This window comes from Benincasa hispida, chromosome 10, assembly GCF_009727055.1.
Source record: "Benincasa hispida cultivar B227 chromosome 10, ASM972705v1, whole genome shotgun sequence".
NCBI classification, from domain to species: domain Eukaryota; kingdom Viridiplantae; phylum Streptophyta; class Magnoliopsida; order Cucurbitales; family Cucurbitaceae; genus Benincasa; species Benincasa hispida.
The window spans coordinates 25,236,572-25,258,231 of NC_052358.1; the positions used below are offsets into that span (position 1 = coordinate 25,236,572).

The 21,660-nt window shown below is 34.3% G+C and overlaps 1 protein-coding gene across 1 annotated transcript; it reads right to left on the bottom strand.

Moving 5' to 3' along the window:
• Positions 1-14,278: 14,278 nt before the first annotated feature.
• Positions 14,279-20,795, bottom strand: LOC120087930 (probable flavin-containing monooxygenase 1). Its single transcript, XM_039044943.1, has 5 exons — positions 20,349-20,795; positions 16,614-16,854; positions 16,349-16,524; positions 15,902-16,257; positions 14,279-14,817 (listed from the first exon to the last, which is right to left on the bottom strand). Exons 1-5 carry the CDS (start codon positions 20,793-20,795, stop codon positions 14,475-14,477), a joined length of 1,563 nt encoding a protein of 520 aa, XP_038900871.1. The 3' UTR covers positions 14,279-14,474.
• Between the last annotated feature and the right edge of the window lie 865 nt (positions 20,796-21,660).

The window sequence follows — 21,660 nt, forward strand, 5'->3', positions numbered from 1 at the left end:
GTATTGTGGTTTTGAATCTGAGATTTCACAATTATTGTTGGACTAAAAATTTAATGGTTGTATTCGTATGTTAGGGTCATTACTTCAAACCGCGGTCATCATTTGGTTGTCTGAGTTTATCTGTGGAATTTCGATTAAGGTAAGTAATCCTACTGCTGGAACTGCTCACGAGTCAGGCTTTAGTTGTATGCTAGCATGATGAGTGTATGTTATGGTAAATGTTAGCATATTGAATGATAGTATGATCTAAACCAAAGTATGTTCTGGCACGGGATCTGAATTGTTTAAATATACACATAGATACTTGAATGTTAGTATGGGGTGGTATATGTTTCCATATGATTGTATCTGATCTAATGATGTTGAGGCATACATGAATGTTGTAGAACTATGATGTTAATGCATACTTGAATGTTGTAGAACATGCTGTTGAGGTATATGTGTATGTGGTAGAGCTATGGTATCAAGGATTATATGTATGTCATAGATTCGTACGGTGGTGATTTTGATGTTGAGATCGTGTTACTATCCTTATTGATTAGTTAGATGCCTCTTTAGATTTTGTGTTTCCTTCGGGATTCACCAGTTTGTGTTTCCTTCGGGATTCACCAGTTTATGATTCCTTCGGGATTCACCAGTTTGTGTCTCCTTCGAGATTCACCAGAGGTAAGAGGCATGCTTAACTACAATAGGATAGGACTCAATCTCCTTCTTGTTTCATGTGTATATGTGCCATAGGTGGTATCTAGAGGACATAGATGCCCAGCCTGATCCCAGTAGTAGGGTTACTTACTGAGTATTTTATACTCATCCTTTCTCATGTTGTTATTTCAGGTAAGGGTAGAGATGCACCGGCGATGGACAAGCAAAATCCGTGATCGAGCCATTGGGACTAGTTTTTACGCTTCCGCATTAAGAGATTTAAAGTTCTTTTCATATTTCCCTTAATGTTAGTTTTGATGTTCGAATTTGTTAGTAAAAATTGTTTTTTTTTCATATTTATTTATTAACCTTTATGATTTATGGGTACCCTAATTTTGTTTTTGATGTTTGCTAAAGGGCTTTTGAACTTCCGTATCTATTTAGCATTTATTTCAACATAAAGAAGTGTCGTTTTAAGTGTCATGCATGCATGTATTTTAGTAACGGCCTAACGTAAGTCCTAGGGGGTTAGGTCATTATAGCGGTCGTCGATGTATTCTTCAAAATCCTGAATGCGTTGAGGCAATTGTTGTCAAAGTCAAATTTTCTGTCAGCCTCCATCAACGCATTCAGCGATCATGCTATTTTTGAGAAATCCTTGACAAAATGTCTGTAAAATTCTGCATGCCCTAAGAAACTTCTTACAGCCTTTACACTTGTTGGAGATGGGAGTTTTTCAATTGCTTCAATTTTTTCTTTGTCCACCTTCAACTCGTCCCTGGATACCTTATGCCCTAGCACAATGCCCTCCTTCACCATAAAATGACATTTTTCCCAGTTAAGTACGATATATGTCTCCTTGCATCTTTTAAATATCTTCTCCAAGCTGACCAGACAAACTTCGTACGTGTGCCCATATACAGAGAAGTCGTCCATGAATATTTCAACAGAGTATTCAATATATTCTAAAAAGATGGCCATCAGGCACCTTTGGAACGTGTTCGGCGCATTGCAGAGGTCGAACAGCATGCGGCGAAAAGAAAAAGTTCCATACGGACAAGTGAATGTGGTCTTTTCCTGATCTTCAGGAGCAATCATATTCTGATTATAACCGACATACCCATCCAAAAATCAGTAAAGTCATTTTCGGCTAGACGATCTAGCATTTGGTCAATGAATGGTTAAGGGAAATGATCTTTCTTTGTTTCCGCATTCATCTTGCGATAGTCCATGCAAATACGCCATTCGGTGATGGTCCTTTGCAGTATCAACTCATTTTTTGCGTTGGGGACTACCGTCAACCCACTTTTTTTCGGCACGCACTGCACGGGGTTAATCCACATGTTGTCTGCTATCGGATAAATGATGCTCGCATCTAACCACTTGAATATCTCCTTTTTAACAACCTCGTTGATTGCAGGGTTGAGTCTGCGTTGATGTTCGATCAATCCCTTGTGGTTTTCTTCAAGACAAATTCGATGCATACAGTATGCAGGGCTAATTCCTCGGATGTCTGCGAGTGTCCATCTAATCGCTCGTTCATATTTTCTCAGAATGCTCAACAACGCATTCTTCTGGTCTTCATTCAGTTCAGAGGAAATAATTACTGGCAGCTTTTCATTCTACCCCAAAAATGCATACTTTAGGTGATTAGGCTGGGTCTTCAACTCTATCATTGGTGGTTCTTTTAAGGATGGTTGCATTGTTTTTCTTTCTTCATTTACTGTTCGCTCTTCTTCTTGGGTTGCAATCATCTCATCTTCCTTGTTCGTTTTCTCTATGATCGCATTACATGCAACAATGAATGCACTTGCATCCTCATCTTCATTTTCATCGTCAGGCTTTTCTTCTTCATTCAAACTCTGGTCGCCGTTAGATTCATTCAGGTCTTCTTCTTCAGGAAACTTCATGGCACGGATGATGTCGAACTTGAGCTTCTGTCCATTCACGCTCAAGGTGATCTCTCCCTTGTGCACATCAATCTGGGCACGATCTGTTGATAAAAATGGTCGCCCCAGGATGATGGGCACATCTTTGTCGGTTTCGTAATCTAAGATGATGAAGTCAGCTGGTAATATAAATTTGTCGATTGTAACCAGCACGTCCTTCACCTTCCCCTCTGGATGCACCAGAGATCTATCTGCAAGTTGGAGAGTCACAGTCGTGGGCGCAAGTTGCCCCACATTCAGCTGCTTAAAGATTGACAGAGGCATCAAGTTGATGCTGGCTCTAAGGTCACACAATCCTTGCCCGATGTACAATCCTCCAATGGAGCAAGGTATAGTAAAACTCTCAGGATCGCTCATCTTCGGTGGGATTATAGATTTCGAGCTCTGCGTCAAAGCCACCGTGGCAAACTTACCAGTGCTTCTCTTCTTGGTTACCATATCCTTCAGAAACTTCGCATATGCTGGCATTCCTCAATGGCTTAGTGAACGGAATATTAATATGCAATTTTTTAACATAGTCATGAAGCATTGGTACTATACCTCGTCATTCTTCTTATTTCTGAGTCTTTGTGGGAAAGGTGGCAACTATACTCTCACGGTCCCCTGTTCCTTTGGCTCTGAATGTGGACGCAATCTTTGGCTCTATCGCTTCATTTTCTCTTTCTTTCTTTCTCGAGTCACCGCAATCTCAGGTTCCAGTGAAATTGGAGTCGTCCAGCTAGGCTCCTTCTCTCCCCAACTACGGTCTTTCCACTCCGTAATGTCACAACTTGACATTGCTCTTTACTTGTTCCCCGGGGTTGCGTGGGAATTCTGTTGAACTTAGCAGGGCCCCTTGTGGTCTGTTCTTGAGTTCGCTCGCAATCTGACCCATCTGTAATTCCAGTTGTGGGTGGAAGTCGCCTGGTTTTGATGCACAGTTTCGTTCTTCTCGATATACTGCTTCAACAAACTTTCCAAGGAGGAAGATTGCGGCGGTTGCGGATTGCTGGCTTGACTACTCGTCTGACCGTTGTTTTGCATGAAAAATCCACGGTGCATTCTTTTTGCACCACTGATTGAAAATTCTGTTGCTGATTTTTCCACGCAAAATTGGGGTGGTTTCTCCACCCAGGGTTTTAGGTGTTAGAGAATGGATTATTTTTCACAAAAGAAATGGACTGTGGGTTCTGCGGGCATTCTTCCATTGCGTATCCTTCACCGCAAGTCGCACACCTTGCGACAGTCTGATTAATTGCGTTTACTTGCCTACTATGCGGTGTTGGGCTGTTGATTGCGATTCCCTGAATTAGGTTCATCATCGCAGTCATCTGACTCTGAAGTCATTATTTGCGTCATTATCCTTTATTCTCAATCTTTGATCGCTCTCTCTTCAGTCCTAGTGATTTTTAGAGATGCAATCCAGGATGTTCTTAGCCTCATCAATACATTTTTTCTAGTAGACCATCAGTGGCTGCCGCATTGGCAGTGATCTACGAAGTGGGATTTAAACTATGATAAAAGATCTCCATTTGCAAGCAGTCTAGTAATCCATTGTGTGGATAGTCCCTTACCAGCCTCTTAAACCTCGCCCAGGCATCGCTGAGCGATTCGTCCATGTCTTGTTCAAAATTCGTTATTAATTTCCTTTTCTTGGCATTCTCAGTGGGTGGGAAATATTTCTTCATAAACTTCTCTATGACTTATTCCCAGGAAGTGATCTCCCCCGGTTTGAAAGAGTATGCCCATTTTCGTGCCTAATCACACAAAGAAAATGGGAACAAATTTAGTCGAACTTCTTTGGTAGAGATATTCGAGAACACAAAAGTGTTACAGATTTCTATGAAACTCCGGAGGTGGACGTGCGGGTCCTCGCCATGCCTTCCTCCGAATTGTCCTGTAGTCTAGATCATCTGCAGCATCACCAGTTTCATTTAGAATCGGGATCCATCTGGGCAGGCCTCATGATTCCTGGAGAGAAATCGTAGAGGTTTGGCGATGCATAGTCCCGAATGGGCCTATTGCGATCGTTTGTCAGTAGGATTGGATTCGCCATGACATTGTTTTCGTTTGGTTCTCCATTTCCAGGCTACTCCGCCATACGTCTTTACCTGGTTATTTTTATTGGCGACTATCTCCTAGTCTTCATCGAAACGTCCTCTTAATCTCCGGGTCGTAATTCGCCAGAGATTGAGAGCTGCAAAGAAATCAGAAAAAATACCGTTAGCACATTGAATTGCCGAAGTCCCCGGCAACGGCACCAAAAACTTGATGCGTTATTTTATGTGATGAAATAATGGAATGAAATGTAGTGATGGAGATGCATTGAGCAACAAGTTTTCTCAGCAGAATCCAAGTGTAAACCCTACTAAGTTTCCTGGCATGTCCAAGGTCAAACTCAGGGACTAAGGAAAATGGTATGCGGTGATAATTTTCAAGAAGATTTTGCAGTAACCAATAAATCAAATAGTTGTTTTGGGTTGTTGTTTGCGGTATAAAATAAATGTATGGGGCAGAGTTACGAAAATAGTTGATAATACGGAAGATGCGATGAATATGCGGGGAACGGGTTGAGAAGGGGTTCAGCTAACACTTCCTAAGATGCGTTCATATTATGCGATCATGCAACACATACAATAGCAAATCATCTCTCAACGCAAATGCTACGACTTCTAGTACTAAGATGCATGTGATATATGCGATGAGTCTATAGGACCTACACATAAGCCGCTATTCTTATTTATGTGATGACAACATGACACACAAATAAGGCGATCACATAATATCGTAACCTATCTCTAGGATGCATGCGATGCATGTTGGAAAACAGAGCTTATCTCTAAGTCCCTATCTCCTGTTTATACAAATCTAATCTTGCTCTCTCGAGTCTAGATTCTAACCTAGCTCTCTTAAGTCTTAAGTTCTTTCTTTAGACTCTCTCTCGAGTAGCTCTAAAGGGGTGTTGGGCGCAGCATAAGACAAGATAATCGCATGCGATGAAGATCCTAGGTCATGTTAGCTTAGTTCTTCTCAACCCATTCGATAAAGTTAGCTACTCATGCGTGCTTTTAAGAGAGTGGACAGATGTAGAATAGTAAGTTCCATTTTATAGATAAAGAGTTGAAATACAAAATAACAATGCAAAATGAGAATAAAAAGCCCGGTAGCAATCTCTTACTTCCAATGGCTTTTACACTGTCTTTTCTACTTTGTTCAAAAGATAGTCTCACTCTTGTGAGAGTCGGCCCTCTGTCTGCTTTCCACGCCTCTGGGTTCTCTCTCGAGCTGACCAGAGCGATCTTCCGGCGTCTCTTCTCTTCTCTCGCTCCGCCTTCTAAATAAAAAGGAAAACTATGAACAAGGTTGTTTCTTTCTGAGGAAAAATTATCTCGCTGTCCAAACTCCTTCACTGAAGGTTGCCTTCGGTATTTATAGAGCTTCAGGGTGAAAGGCTACTTCTCTCTTATGATTACACTGATGGGATGACATTAATTCTCTTTCTGATGCGCCGAATATTTGTCACCGAAAAGTTGAGTGTACTTGCTATAATAGTTCGTTAGCGGCTTGTCAACTTAATTCGAAATTGACCTTCATCAGCTTTTTGTCCTATCACGATTTATTATGCTTTTCACCCAGATGCGCCCACCAAGTTGCTGCAGCTCTATGTGGCAATCCTTCTGAGCAGATATTTGCGAGCACAAATCACCACAAAGCCTTGCGATAACGCTGCGCTCGACCATTGCTTTCTTGTGATTGCATCAACTCATATTCTACACAAAAATACAATAAATTGTTTTTATGTGATGAACGCATGCGATCACAATGTTATAAACTTAATGCTTTTTGGACGCAATCTTATATATTTTATCAACGCAAACCTGTATTGTTTAATAACTTAATACTGTAATAACGTGCATTTCTGCCCATTATCAAGGAGAAAACACTATGGTTTATATATGATATTAAACTATAGGTTAATGAATATAATATGATTATACTTATTATTTTTTAATTGGACAATTATAGGATAATTGGCCGCCGTTTTCTCCGTAATTGTGCATTAGTGGGAAGTTCCATTCGGTTTTCGTAATTGAAGAATAAAATGAAAATTGTTTTCATTTTGTAAAAGAACACGGTTATTTGCTCACAAAGGTGTTAGCTTTCTATCATTTAGTAAATCAGAGACTATATGATAGCTTGCAACATAATCACTTACACGCGAGTGCCATCTTCTAAACGATCGTCTACCTTTTCCTAAATGATCATCTAGCGTCGAGCATTTACTAAACGATCATATAGACGATCGCTGGCCTTTTCCTACACGATCGTGTACTTCATCTAAATGATCAAGCACTTTGTCTATACGGTAGACGCAACCTTCTCCCAGTTGCTTGATCGTTGTATACGATCTCTTTTCCTCCTCCCCTCTACCAAATCTGAACAGAGCCCACTCTTTAGTTTCTCACACCGAAAATACTAAGGGTTTCAAGTGGTGGTGTCGTCCCCATTCTTCATTTGTTCGTGTAGTGGTCGTTCGTGGTAGACGACCGGAGTTGTGCTGAACGATAGCTTGATGTTCCAGCGAGAGCGAGAGCATCCATTCGTGGAGAGAGCGAGATTTTAAGAGTCTTCAACTAGTAAGTTTACTTGTTCTCTTGGTTGTTTTTTCTAAAGCATGCTGGTAATTTATAGTTTGATGCATATCTGTTTGTTTGAATGTAAATGTGGTAATTTTGTCACAATGTCTTTGGAAAGATCCGCTTCCGCTCAGAGATACTCTTGTATAAGAATTCCTTCAATTGGTATCAGAGCCAGGTTTCTCATATTCCAAATTCATTAATGCAAAGAATTATGTTTGCATTCTCGGTGGGTAAAAGCATGTCTACTCTCTGTTTAATCATTAAATCGTTTGTGGATGTGTGGATTAATGGAGTTTCTCGAATGAAACCTCTAGTTTGTTAAATTCTTTTACATTTCGAGTTAATTGTAAAGGCCTCCATGTTTTTGGGCATTATTAACTGCTATCAAGTCTGTAATTTCGAAGAATTTGAGTCTGTGAGTCATTCATGAATAAGCTTCGTAGCAAGGGTTGTTGTTCTTCGAGGATGAAGACGACCAAGCATTGGTCGGGTCGTGTAAACAATGAGGTAGACGATCGTTGAGTATCGGATACTCAGGAGCTGTTTTACATGTGCACACTAGACGATTGTATAGCTCAGCAAGCTTCATTGCTTAATTACTGACTATACGATCGCGGAGTAAATTGTTTATCTTTTGCATGTAAATAATCGTTTTACGCGCGTGCAAAGAAAGAGCTTTAATAACACTATCTTTAATGTCGGTTGTCAACCGACATTAAAGCCCAGAATTATTGTCCATTTTTTCAAATTATTATCTGTTTTTTTAAATACCATGTCCGTTTTTTCAATTATTGTCCATGTATTCAATATAATTATTGTCCAATCCATTTTTAATGTCGGTCAAAAAGTTAAAAACGACATGTCCCTAAAACCAAGGTAATCAACCTGTCCATGCACAAAATAAATTCTTAATTGCTTTTAAAAATCCATAATAATAAGTCACAAAAGAGGAATTGGATGATAATTTAACTCTAAAACCAAGGTAATCAACAAATTACCAAAACTCAATAGGGTTACATAACAAAATTAAGATTTTGTTAGATCCAAACAACTTTTATTGGTCTATAAAAAAAGAGCGAGAATTTACTTTTAAACTATAAAATACAAAACTAAAACTTGTAAATACTCCCCCCCCCCCCCCCCCCCCAACAAAAAAAAAAGTGCACACACACTTGTTGCCATCATATAGTGTTTTCCAAATAGTCTTTCAATTGCTCCTTCGTTATGTTCTCTCCACCATCCACCATAGATTTGATCTAGATCGAAAGCATGACTTCCTGCAAGTAAAGAAAAATAGGGAAACAACATATAAAAAGAATTCAGTTACCCCACACAAAGAATTTATGAAATTTAAACTAGGGGGCTATGGAAAGACAACATGGAAATTTATGATTTCGAGTATCCATGGGAATTTGCAAAGAAGGCTAAGATATCATGTTCTGTTATAAACAACTACACAAAAGCTCAAATAATAAAAATCCAAAATATACCAAAACATAAGCATAGGCATACGAAAGAGGAAAGGATGAAATTAGCATCTCCAACTAAAAAATTTTACATTATTCATATAACTAAAAACTAAAAAACCCCCTAAAGCAACACCAAAACTGCAAGCAACTAAAAAGCACACCAAACGGATACAAGACTTCAATTAATGAAACCAAAAAAAAAAAAATCTCCAACTAAAAGATGCTATCGAGGGTCAATCCTAGATTATCCAAACAAGATTCCAATGACGAATTAGATTCAAATTGACGAAGAAGCATAATAAATAGTTAAACAAGAGATAACAAAAGATTCGACGATGATAATGAAGAATTAACCTAACCTACAAGGCATGAATAACCCACAAACTACTATAGTGCAATCGGATTCATTTAGACAAATAATACATAAATATAAACTACCAAAGGATGCCTAAGAAGTTCCACTACCATAAACCATTTAATGGAATTCATAAACAACTAAGCTTTGACTACCATAACTGTAGGATAGTCATATAATTCCAACACTGAATCTAATCCAAAGTTTAGAACAAATAGACCTTAAGATAAGCATCTTATAAATATTACCTTGTACTTGTTATTAATGTTGTTATGAAGTCCTTTTTGTGTTGGGTGCACCTTCTCTACTTGTCAACCTTCTTAAAACATAATCACTACTGCTAAGTACATGATGGCTATAATACTTTTCAATTTCAATAGAATATCGCTACTGCTAAGTACATGATGGCTATAATACTTTTTCACATGTTTGTTCAAATCCCAATGGAGAAATCTTAAATAGTTTTCTAGAGATAAACTTTTATTTATATATAGCATTTGAAAACTCAGCACAGAGGACACTTTCTCATGGCTTTTTCTCGTGTGTCTATTTCACGAATGATTTCATAGACAGTATAAGGAGAATTGAGTAAGACAATTGGAAAAAAAAAAAAAAGACTAAAGATTGAATAATAGAGGGCACAGAAACACAAACGAGTGCAACTTAAAGTTGGAACATAAAACAAAATCGTTGATAAGGAAATACCTTAATCAAATTCAATATAATTATTGGATTCCCATATCTCAAAACAAGATTCTCAAACTGTAGTCTTATGGCTTTGCAATCCAACCCTAAATATAATCCAAAATTTTAGAACAAATAGACTTTTAAGATAAGCAGTCTTATAAATATTATCTTGTACTTGTTATTAAGGTTGTTATGAATTCCCTTTTGTGTTAGATGCACCTTCTCCACTTGTCAACCTTCTTAAAACATGTCCAATACAATCTTTCTATCTTCCTTCCAAATCCTTAAGAATCAAAATTTAACCTTACAGATCAAATTGAACCTAACAAAATGAAAACCTTCACTCAAAGTCATTTCATTATTATTCAAATGAGTTAGCTCCCAAATTCTAATTCGACTAGTTTCCAAAATAACCTTACTCTGAAATAGTTTCGTATCTACTCGCAAAGGCTAAGAAGAGACTATTTTGAAAAGAAAAAAAAAAAAAAAGATAAGAAAACAAGTAACCTATCTTCTATATGGTTCAATCACCACAATATTGCTCCTTTCTCTTGTATATCCTGTTCAAGTGAAAAAAAAAAGTGTAACAACAATTAGTAACCTATCTACTATCGAGATAATTTTGATCATAAACAGAATTGATCCTCATAGATTTAGCTAGTTTATCTAGTTGCAATTTAATGCTCAAAGCATAAGAATATTATATTTTTCACAAAGGGACTTGAGTAAACAACAAAGTACCTTCTTGAGTTGGTTTTAGTAACTCACTTCTTTCCCAACACCAGAAGAATAGCAATTGTAAACATAACAAATTACCCTTTTGAACTGAGACATATGCATCCCATGTGTTGTAGCACACTGACTCTCTCATGATTGTGTTCCATACTTGAATCGCTCGGAGATATTAAGAATTACATATTTTCATCTAATTTGTATGTTTGTTTCTACTTACTAGCATTACACATATTTCGTGTGTCCCTAAAAAAAATCTGAAGTCTTAACAAAAAAAAATTACATTTTTCCCATTGCAGGCTCCAAATTATCCTGATCCTGGACGCTGTTGGGACATAGTTGATAAGTATAAGGTGACAATATTCTATACTGCTCCATTATTGGTACGGTCCCTCATGCGAGAAGGGAATGAGGTACGTCATAAATCTAATATTATATTCTATATGTTGGTGGAATCAATTTAAAATCTGGTTGCTATGGTTGTAGGATATTCTAATAACATCTAACTCGTGATATTGTGGAGGTATTTCAAGAACCTTTTTTATCTTTCTCATTTGCAAGACGTTTTGGAAGATAAAAAATTTAAAGAACTTTTGAAAATATAACCAAAAGATTGATGAAAATATAGCCAAAATATAACCAAAATATTAGTACACCACCAATTGATTCGCTTCTAAAGGGTGGAGTATTCTTCTTACTGGAGATCAGTGAGGGAGCGAACTCGAACTCCGACGCAAGGTGTTCCGATTTTTCTTACCAGAGGTCGGTTGCTAGAGCGAAGTACAACAATTAAACAACACAGAACAATCAAGTGGACGTTTTTGGAAAAACGTCGTCGCTGCCTCCGAAAGCCTGCTCTGAAGTCAACGAGTCTCTGGTCTTCTCTCTTTGTGAAGAGTGCATTCGAGACCATCGGTTGCTGGAAATGGACAAGGAGGGGGATTGAGGAAGGTGTTGGCCAGATGCTTGGCCGGGTTGTGGGTTTCACATGGAAGGATGAAAGGATGAAAGGAGTCGCATTGGAAGGGTTTCACGTGGGATGTGGGTGAGTAGAAGTCTGAGAATGAAAGGAAAAAGAAAATGTTGGGGGGAGGGAGGTGTGGAGTGAAGTGGGAAATGAAAAAAAAAAAGGGAAAATTGGTTTTATTTTTTTAAAAAAAAAATCTTTAATGTCGATTTTAAACCGACATTAAAAATCTACTTTTAAAGAAAAAAAAAATCCGACATTATACACCCGATTTCACTTTTTTCAACCAATATTAAAGCTCAAAATTCTTGTAGTATGGTCCTTTAATTTGTATGAGTGAGAGTGACCAGTTTCACCGACTCAATATGCCTACAATTTTGGGGATTCGTCTGATTAGGGAGCTAGAAACACAACTACACAAGAAGGAATCTGCTCCTTCTCTATAGTTAAAGACTACAGATAAATTGTCCGTTCCCTTAAGAGTTGATTCTGGGGCTTGAATAATCTTACGTTACACCCTCTCCTAGCCAAGAGGGATTTGGTCATAGTTAGATTATGACTTATTATACATTAAAGGGATTAGTGGTACTTAAGGAGTTAGATGTAACTACAGATGCAAAATGATAATTTTGACCTACTTGTACTTACGAGTAATTTGTGAAGGGTCAACGCGTCGTAGATTGGTTATATCCAGTAGACACAGAATTATATTTGTAGTGCGAAGAAGGTGCAACTATCAGTTTTTAGTAGAGTAACTGACAGTTAATGGAAGTTGATTAATTTAATCAAAGGATTTTGATTAATTAATTGAGTACCTTTTGGGATAAAAATGATAATCAAATTAATTCGGTTTAATTTGAGTGGTTCAAATTAATAAAGAAAATTATTTATTTAAAATTATATGAGATATAATTTGAGAGAAAATATTAAACTTAATATGAATTTATTCATATTAAATAATTGAGAGAATGTGTTTTTATAATATTAAATTAAAGTGAATAAATTAAATAAAAATTAATTTTATTTTATTATATGTATATTTTTTTAATTACATAAAATAGGTTGTTAATTANTGTTAATTAAAGTATATATTAATTAAACAAAAATTAGTTTTATTTAATTATATGTATTTTTAATAACAAAAACCTTTCATTTTCTTCAAATAACTTATAAACCTTTTATTTCTTCAATAAATTATCTCATTACTATTTGGAAGATGAAAAGAAAGATCCATTCATCTTCCACTTGTACCATTATTAATACTTCAAAATGTGTTGGAGTTGTTAAAAATATTGAAGTTGTTGAAGGTTTTGGAAAAGTGCTCTTTTCTCAAAATAAAATCATTTTCTCTACAAATTATTCAAAAAAGCCCACAAACTCTCTACGGTTCTCTACCCCAAGAATATAAGGTCTCCATGTGGTGGTGTCTAATGTTTTTAACACTTGTTTTTGTGTTTTTTATTGTTCATGTTCGAAGTTTTTGGAGAGGAGATCGTGAAAAGACTAGTCTTCAAGGGTACGTTTTCCGAATCTTTTCTTCTTCTTAATTTCTATATATATATGTATGCTTAATTGATCATGTGTATTATATTCTCTCTAGAAAAATCTCTCTCCTTTTACACCAAAATTAAATCCACAGAAGTTCACAACTCTCTGTGATTCTTTCCCTGAGAATAATGAGGAAGACATTATGGTGGTATCCTCATTGTGGAGTTCGAGTTCCTATTTGTTGTTGTGTATGTGTTGCTATAAAAGGGAGAACTAGAGGAGATTGGTTCATGATCTTTCATCGGAGAGGAAACGTGAAGGTTTTTTGTTCTTCAAGGTTAGTTTCTTTTTCCCTTTCCTCTCTAATTTTGTAGTAGAAGCATGGTTAGGTTTATATTTGTTTATCCTATTTTCGTCTCCTCTGTAATTTCAAGTCATGTAAAAGGAAATTCGAGACACAAGGTATTCGATTGCTTGTGCTATGGGAATTCCAATCCCTAAGGACCTATTTAGAATGACTTAGAAAAAAAAAATAAAAACTTCTTAAAAATGTGACACGTGTTTGACAACTCTTTTTCAAAAGTACTTTTATATTTGGTTTATAACTAAAAGTATTTTTTATTAATGTCAAATTACTATAAGAAAATTTCCTGACGGTGGTGGTGACCATAGTTGGTCGATGATGGTCATTAGAAATGGTGGTTGGTGGCGGTCGTCAGAGGAGGTGGCCAGAGATTGGTGGTGGCGATTGTCGGAGGTCGGCCAGAGGTGATGGTCAGAGGCAGTCGTAGAAAGTGTCGGCTAGAGGTCTGCAGGTGAAGAGTGCAAGTGGTTGTGGCCATAGTTTCTCAAATTAGGGAGAGATTAATGATCCTATTCAAATTTCATTTTTCTAAAAGTTGGTTTCAAGTGTTTATCTTGAACCAACTTATATTATAAACTCATTTTCCAAAATCAATTTTGATTGATTGCCAAACACTTGAATTTTTTAAGTGACTTATTTTTTAAAATTAATCACTTGAAAATGTATCCTAAATACATCTTAAATATGTGAATGTGAATATAATGATTAATATAAGGTGGTCAGAGTTATACTAAAACCAAAGAGTACAAGGCATATTAATTTGAATATTTTGTCAACGTGATTTGTATGGTTTTCCTACTCGATATTGCTTTTCATAGGTTAAAAAAATCAAGATTGTTTTTCTAGAATATTTTTGGCAATTTACATTTTAGCGTTCAAGAATCCAAATGTATTTTTTCGATTAGAAAAAACTAAATAACGAGATTTAAAAGTTACTTAGCCTCTTGAGATGTTACCAATTGGACTATTTGTCATTTGAACTAACATAACAATCATGTAACGATGATTCAATAAGCTCAAATAGATAAACTAGAAATAGCATATCATATCTTATACAATCTTTATTAATTTGCTTCAAAAGGAAGTGGAAATAGAGAGAGAGAGAACAACTTCGACTAACCAGAACCACCAAATGGAGGTGCTGAAATTGCAACACAACTTTTAATGCGTAGTATAAGTATAAGGTTTACTTGTTCTAACTATCAAGGGGAGGCATAGTCTAAAGGGCCATGAGGGATAAACCAGTTAGCAAAGAAGCCCTTTCTCCTTCTGGGGTTCCACCCCATGTCCTTGCACACCTGATCACTGTAACAATGATGAAGCATGCCGATGCAACCTCGCTTGTAGGAAGGGCCTGAGTAAAGCTTCAGACACTTATCCCAGTCACCTATGTCCTTCTCCATCTCCTTGATGCTTGGTAGCTTGAATGTGCCACCAAGAAACTCCGCCAACCATCGACATCGTAACTCTGTGGTGAACAAGTTTGAAGCACTTTCTGTAAATCCAACCATAGCGAGTTGTGGGATTCTGGGATGAATACATTGCCTTGACAAATGGAACAAAAACACACAATGTCTCATTAGGATTCCACGTGAATATTCTCCAATGATAATCGTTTGATTCTACTATATATGGTCGTCGAGAAAACTTTATTAAATCTTTGGTAAGATGCAGCACTAACATCATAAGATCAAAATTGAAGACAAATGATAAATTCATCAAGTGCCTTCTTGAGCATGTCTGAATTACAATGTGATTTTTCAATATGCAGTCCTCATTCATGATTTCATTGAAGAAATGGAAGTTCAAGTTATATAATTATAGGTAATATGTACTAACTTCTAAAATGAAAAAATCGATTGTTGTAAACGTAATGTCAATTTGTTGAAATAAATTAGTCGTGAGGCTTTGGATAACTCGACTTTTGTGGTTGACAAGGATAAATCTCTTTTGTTTTCAATGACAAAAATGCTCTAAATCCGCAGTATTAGGCAATATAGATAGAACTGCTGACGAGATCATCTCCATTGTACATGTAAGGGCACAATGTTAATTAGATCGGAGTAGTTTGGTTACATATAGAGGTAGTTAGAGATCTTAGAAGAATGGATCATATTATGGTGGAATTGTGGAACTAGAGAGATAGATAACCTTCTCAATAGTTATTGTTATGCTATAAATTCTCTTGATATTGCAATATATTTCTCTAAGTTGCTTGTGTTTTCTTGGTATTTGGGATCCTAACAATGAATGACCCTGAGTAAGCTTTTGGGTTCAATAGTGATTTAACATGGTCCTGTATTAAAACTTTTGCATGCAATTTATACTGATATTACAGTTTGGTCAACAATGATAAGGGGATGGATTCAAGTTGGTTTCCTCTGTTATAATGAATCTATGCATGAAGCTCAGATTTCATTCCTCTAGAATATAAACTGTTTTAGTTTCTTCTAATTTTAGTTTTGTAATCTAAACCAATTCCTACCAACATCTAATCTATCTTACGAATGCCATCTTTCAGTTTCACTAGCTAAACCAAATTTAAGCTTTGAACTCGAAAAAGTGAAGACAAATTTCATAGCAAATTCAATGGTTAAAAGGGAGATTTTGGGAAGAACAAAAGACTAACCTGTACAAGGGAATTGCTGAATCGCCAAAACTCATGTAATCCCGAAATGTAGAGGAAGTAAAAATATTTTTAAGCTTTAAATCTCCTCTGTATCCAGTAGCTAAAATGACCAAATCTGAGCGAATCGGTTTGGTTTCTCCTTTGATCATGATACCCTCTTTACAGAAGCTGAAACTGGGTGCTTTCTTCAAAATTATACTTCCTTTGTTCACTTTGTCATAGAATTTATCAGGCAATACTGCATATCTACAAGAACTGATGTCTCGTAATAAGCTATGCTTCGGCACCATCCCGTGTTTGGCTAAATTTACCTTCCTCTTCACGTGGGTTTCCACGGCCTTCGTGAGCAACCATCTCTGTAAAAAATTAAAAAAGAAAAACCCAAAAACCTCAAAACAAAAAGAAACAAGAAAAGGAAAATAAAGAGTTAGAGAAATGGAAAATTACTAGTGGGGAAAGAAGAATGACGAGGAGATAGAGAAGGAAACCCTCGCCAGGTTTATGAATTAGAAGCTCGGAAAATCGACTCGTGAAGAGAAGATCGACAGAAATCCCCCAGGGACGAGTATCAGGAGGGTTCCAGTACTCAGTTTTGTAAAGTAGAGTGCAGGGTTTGTTAGGGGCTGCAAATTAGAGAGAAGAAGAAGACGAAGATGAGAGGGAGGGGAAGTAATGGAGACAGTTGAGGAGAGAAACTGGAGAGGAAAATTACCATTTACATTGGTACATTCCTTGACAAGCTCCAAAGCGGACTTCTGAAAACCGACGATGGCAACTTCCTTGTCCTTGATGAGCTCCATAGCACTGTCGAAATCCATGGTGGCATATTGCATATAATGAAGAACTTTACCGTTTTTGAAAGCTTTGGGGCCTTCATTGGGAGGAAATTCGGGGATATTTGGAATCTCGCCGAATTTTCCAGTGCAGACTACTACGAAATCTGCCACAACCTCCTGCAAGTCACTCTGGTTGTTAGGATACATAGGATGTATTGGATTGATGGTTTTTTTTTTTTTTTTTTTTTTTTTTTTTTTTTTTTTTTTTTTTTTTTTTTACCAATTTCAAGATATGATTCAAATAAAATTTTCAACTCAATCCTTAAATTTTGAATTGGATTAGATTATCGAGTTACAACTTATTTTTCTTTTAACAAAAATGTCTCCAAATTCAAATACTCTTTTTGTAAATTTTAAACAAAAACAAATATCGTAACAATTAAAAAAGTCATAAATTAATTAATACTAACTAATCAAATTTTAAACGAAATATATATATATAAATTCGGATTGGATTGGGTCAATCCAAATTCTTTTTAGCCAATCACCATCCTACCTAACCCAATAAAAATAGAAAAAGGTTTAACCCAATCCAAGAATAAAATTAACTAAATCCAACCCTAATATTTTTGTTGGACTTACCCTTTGTCATACAAAAATAGAGAAAGTAGTCACGTGGGTAGGTAAACTTAACCTTTTTCATTATTTAGAAAAGAAACTAATTTACATTTTTTTAATTAAATTGATTTTGATGTCCAATAAATCATTTTATTGATTCAACATTTAAAAAAAAATTATGAATTTATTGAATAAAAAATTAGAAATTTAGGGCATGTTTAGTTTACGGTTCATATTCTATTTTATGTTTTCAGATTCATTGATTTTAGTGAATATGCATTTGACAGACAACTTTCTGAAAACTGTTATTAGATTCTATGATCCAAACCATGTAAATTCTCAAAACAACGTTTTTATGTTTTCATTGTATCAAATATTTGAATTTTAAATTTAAAATGTAGAATTATATTAAATAAAGTTTTGAAAAATTAAAAATATAGTCTATGTCATGTTATGAACTCAATTCAATTTTTAAAAAATTAAAATATTTATTATGTAATGTATTATAAATTAGGTTGAATTTCAAATTTGGTCCCTATGGTTTGGATAAATTTTGAAGTTAGTTCATATGGTTTTAAAATTTAGATTTTATTTCCTATAGTTTGATATAACTTCATATATAGTCTCGATGGTCTGTTAATTTCTCTTAAATAGTCCCTACCATAGGGACGATTTATGAAGTTTTAAACCATATGGAGTAATTTCTAATTAACAATAAGACCTAAATTATAACTTTTTCCAAACTATAGGACAAAACTTTCAATTTATCCTATAAATTATATAATATTATAAAATAATAATTTTTACAAAATTTTTTAGCATAAAGCATATTCATAAATAAATTAAAAATAGTTAATTACCAACTAATATTTAGTTAGCAGTCACAATTAGTTTGCAATTATTTAAATTAGAATCCAATTTATGAACTCTGGTACCAAACACATATCTGAAAAACATGAAACACAACTCTTTTTTCATTTAATCCCTCGTTTTCAAATTTCTGTTTTCAGATTCTTTTCCAAACAGGTCCTTGAGAATCGGTTAAATACTTCTAAAAGAATAATAATCTACTTAACGTTTTAAATATATCAAGAACCTATGAGATTAAAAAAAAAAAAAGAAATTGAACGTTGAGATACCTATTAATAAGATTAGGGGTGTTCATGGATTAGATTGAGATATAGTTTAAATTCAACATAATTATTTGGGTTGTGAATTTTTTTAACCCAATTAACTATTATTTAAATAATGAACCCAACTCATCCAACCATTAATTCAAACAATGAATTAAGATATGCAACTTAATTTCAATATATTGATTGAAAACTTTTATTCCAATGATTTAAAAAATTATGTTCATCATCTTTTACTTCATATAATTGTTCACGCTTTTATTTATTTATTTATTTTTTTTGAGTTAATAAACATCTTTTTTTTTTTTTTAATTTAAAAAAGTAAAGTCTTCTCTGAAGATGAAACTTAAACTTTCGGAAGACTATTATTTGAGACTCTAAAAATATAAATTCAAATTCATTCTAGAGGTATAAATTCAAATTCGTGGGAGGCCCAGATTTGATTTCAATAGGTTTTCTTATAAGATATTTAAAAAAAAAAATTATTCTTTTAGATATCCTTTTATATCTTCAATTATAAAAAATCTTTTATTAAAAATTATTAATTAAAAAAATATTTTCAATTTTTTTTTCAAAGAGTAAACTTTATTTTTCCCAAAAATAACTCTTCGATATATTTTTAAATAAAATCTTAAAAAGAATAATTGGTTCAATGAAGATTTCTTTTCCATAAAAAAAGAAATTAAGATCATTTTAGGAGTTTCATACTTTTTTATATGTAAATTTCATAAATAATCTATTCCTTAAAAATAAAAAAATGGTTTTTCGATAAAGTTTTTTTAAAAAATATATTTTTATTAAAACTTTACTATGATGGAAACTAAAGTTTCAAGAGGTTTATTTGGAGGTGATAAATCTATTTTGGAAAGTAGTTAGATCCAAATAAAATTTTCTAATGAACTTTGGCTACTCATAATTATTATTGGTCATTATTTATTTTAGTAATGATCAATAAAACAATATTTAAAAATTGATATAAAAATCTTATTTTTCTACAAAGGTCATTTTCTTTAAATTAGTACGACAAAATTAAACTGTGTTCTAAAACAAGTTGTTGGGTGCTAATATCTTTTCATACACAAAAAAGCTTGAACCCTCTATTTCTGTTTGCAGACAATTTTAACATATTTTTTAGTGCCCAATCACACACTCTAGAAAATAAAGTCGGTCACTCTGCATCACAAATCCATAGAAACACTAATTTATTACATCTCAAAACTCACTAATTTGAATAAAAATTCTATTGGGAGGTCTCTAAGAACTTTGAATAAAACAAATAAATTTCTTTTGGGAAATTCTATGTAAATAAAAGTCTAACTAATTTGAAAATAATTATTTTTTTTAGTAATTCTCTAAAAAACTAACTAATTTGACTAAAAATCAAACATATTTTTACGTATAATTTGTGCAAGAAAATGATCTCTATAATTCAATTCAACACAATTTGTACACTGATTATGAAATTTTGAATTTGAAAAATATAGTTAAAACATACCCTCTTAAATGTCATATAACTATTTAACATAATAATCAATTCAGGGATCTTTTAAATATATTTTAAAAAATTTAAGGACTGAAATATCATATTTTGAAAATTTTAGAAATCAAACACACTTATTTTTTGAAGAGAAAAACTTAGGTGTTTTATTAGATACACTTATCTTGGTACATCTCAAGTATTGTTTAATAAAATACGCATTCTTATTTTTAAAAAATATATTTTTTTTATGATTCACTTTTTTTTATGGTAAAAAGTGAGAGTATATGAATTAGGTTGCTCTAATTATTACTCAAATTCAAGATAAATTTGCCAAATTCTCATTATTACTTGGATGCCAAGGGAAAATGGGAAGGCAATAATATCATCGTATATGCATTAATGATGTGTTGATAGTGAGAAATGCTAGCGTTAAACTGAACCTGGAGCGGAACATTAGTTCGAGCGTCAACGACATTGAGCTTCCATTTACTCCGTTCAGAAAAGGCGTTGCCGGAGCCGCCCCAATGAGTCCAAGCTTCAATCTCCTCATCGGAGAAGCCTTCGTAGTCGATACTGAGGACTTTGGTGTTGAGTCTGATGTACTCGAACAACCCGAAATGTTCGGCATAAGATTTGAGGTAATCGAGAACTTGGTTACACCTCGGAAAGTCTTCAGTCACCGATTTCGGCCAAGGGAAATCGGAGAACTGGAACATGTGTTTAGGAGTCTGTGTAACCGTCGACTTAAGCGTCTCGTTCCAAACGCCGCCAATGGTGCCTCTAGCGTCGAGCACAATTGGGATCAATCCTTTAGATAGAATGAATTTGCAAGCCGCTAGTCCGCTTATTCCGGCTCCGATGATCGCCACTTTCTTTGGTTCCATCATTTCCGATGTCCCTTGAAAATAGCCTTTCTTCTTCCCACAGTATGTTTATAAATGGAAAATTACCCAATTTATAGGTGACAAAAAGTGTAGAGTGAGGAGATTAGAATTACTTTTTCCTTTTTTTTGGTGAGTAATTTTGCCTTTGAGAGAGTAAAATAAGAGTAGAGTGAGAAGAGAGAGAATTACTTTTTCTTTTTTGGATGAGTAATTTTGTCTTTTTGCAAGAGGAAAATGACAATTTTACCCTTCAAAAAAAAAAGTTTTCAACCACACGACGAGATAGAATTTACGCATATGCTATATTTTGATAGAAAAACATTCTAGTATTGCGATGGTTAAACATTCTAGTATTGCGATGGTTTATATTTTTCATTTTATTTAGCATCTCATACATTATAATTAGATGATATATTATTTTTTTCCATGGATATGATACAATTATTAAAAAAGAACAATCATACTATAATTATTTTATCATATTTTGAATAAGATGCTTTCTATTTCATTTACTTTAAAAAGGTAATTGTTTAAAATGATAAAACTGTTAAAAATATTTTCAAATATAGTAAAATATCTACGTTAGACACTTATAGACATCTATTCTCTCAGTGATACATGATAGTAGTCTATCAATGTCTATCATAGATAAACAATGATATTTACTATATGTGTAAATATTTTGATTCTATTTTACTATATTTGGAAACAACTCTAGAAGAAAATTGCTGAAACCTTTCCGGCAAATATTTCAATAGATGTTTTATTCTATTTTCTTTTTTGAAATGGAGTTTTATTCTTAAAGGACATTTTGATTGCTTTTCATTTAATATATTTGAGAAGGAATCAATCGTGAATAATTTAATTG

What these genes read in the sequence shown, in the direction of transcription:
- LOC120087930 (XM_039044943.1), bottom strand. Translation starts at nt 20,795, where the DNA reads ATGATGGAACCAAAGAAAGTGGCGATCATCGGAGCCGGAATAAGCGGA. An exon ending in GAACTAATGTTCCGCTCCAG is followed by an intron (nt 16,855 to 20,348) that starts GTTCAGTTTAAC and finishes AGTGACTTGCAG; the next exon opens with GAGGTTGTGGCAGATTTCGT. An exon ending in GGAATGTACCAATGTAAATG is followed by an intron (nt 16,525 to 16,613) that starts GTAATTTTCCTC and finishes TCTAATTTGCAG; the next exon opens with CCCCTAACAAACCCTGCACT.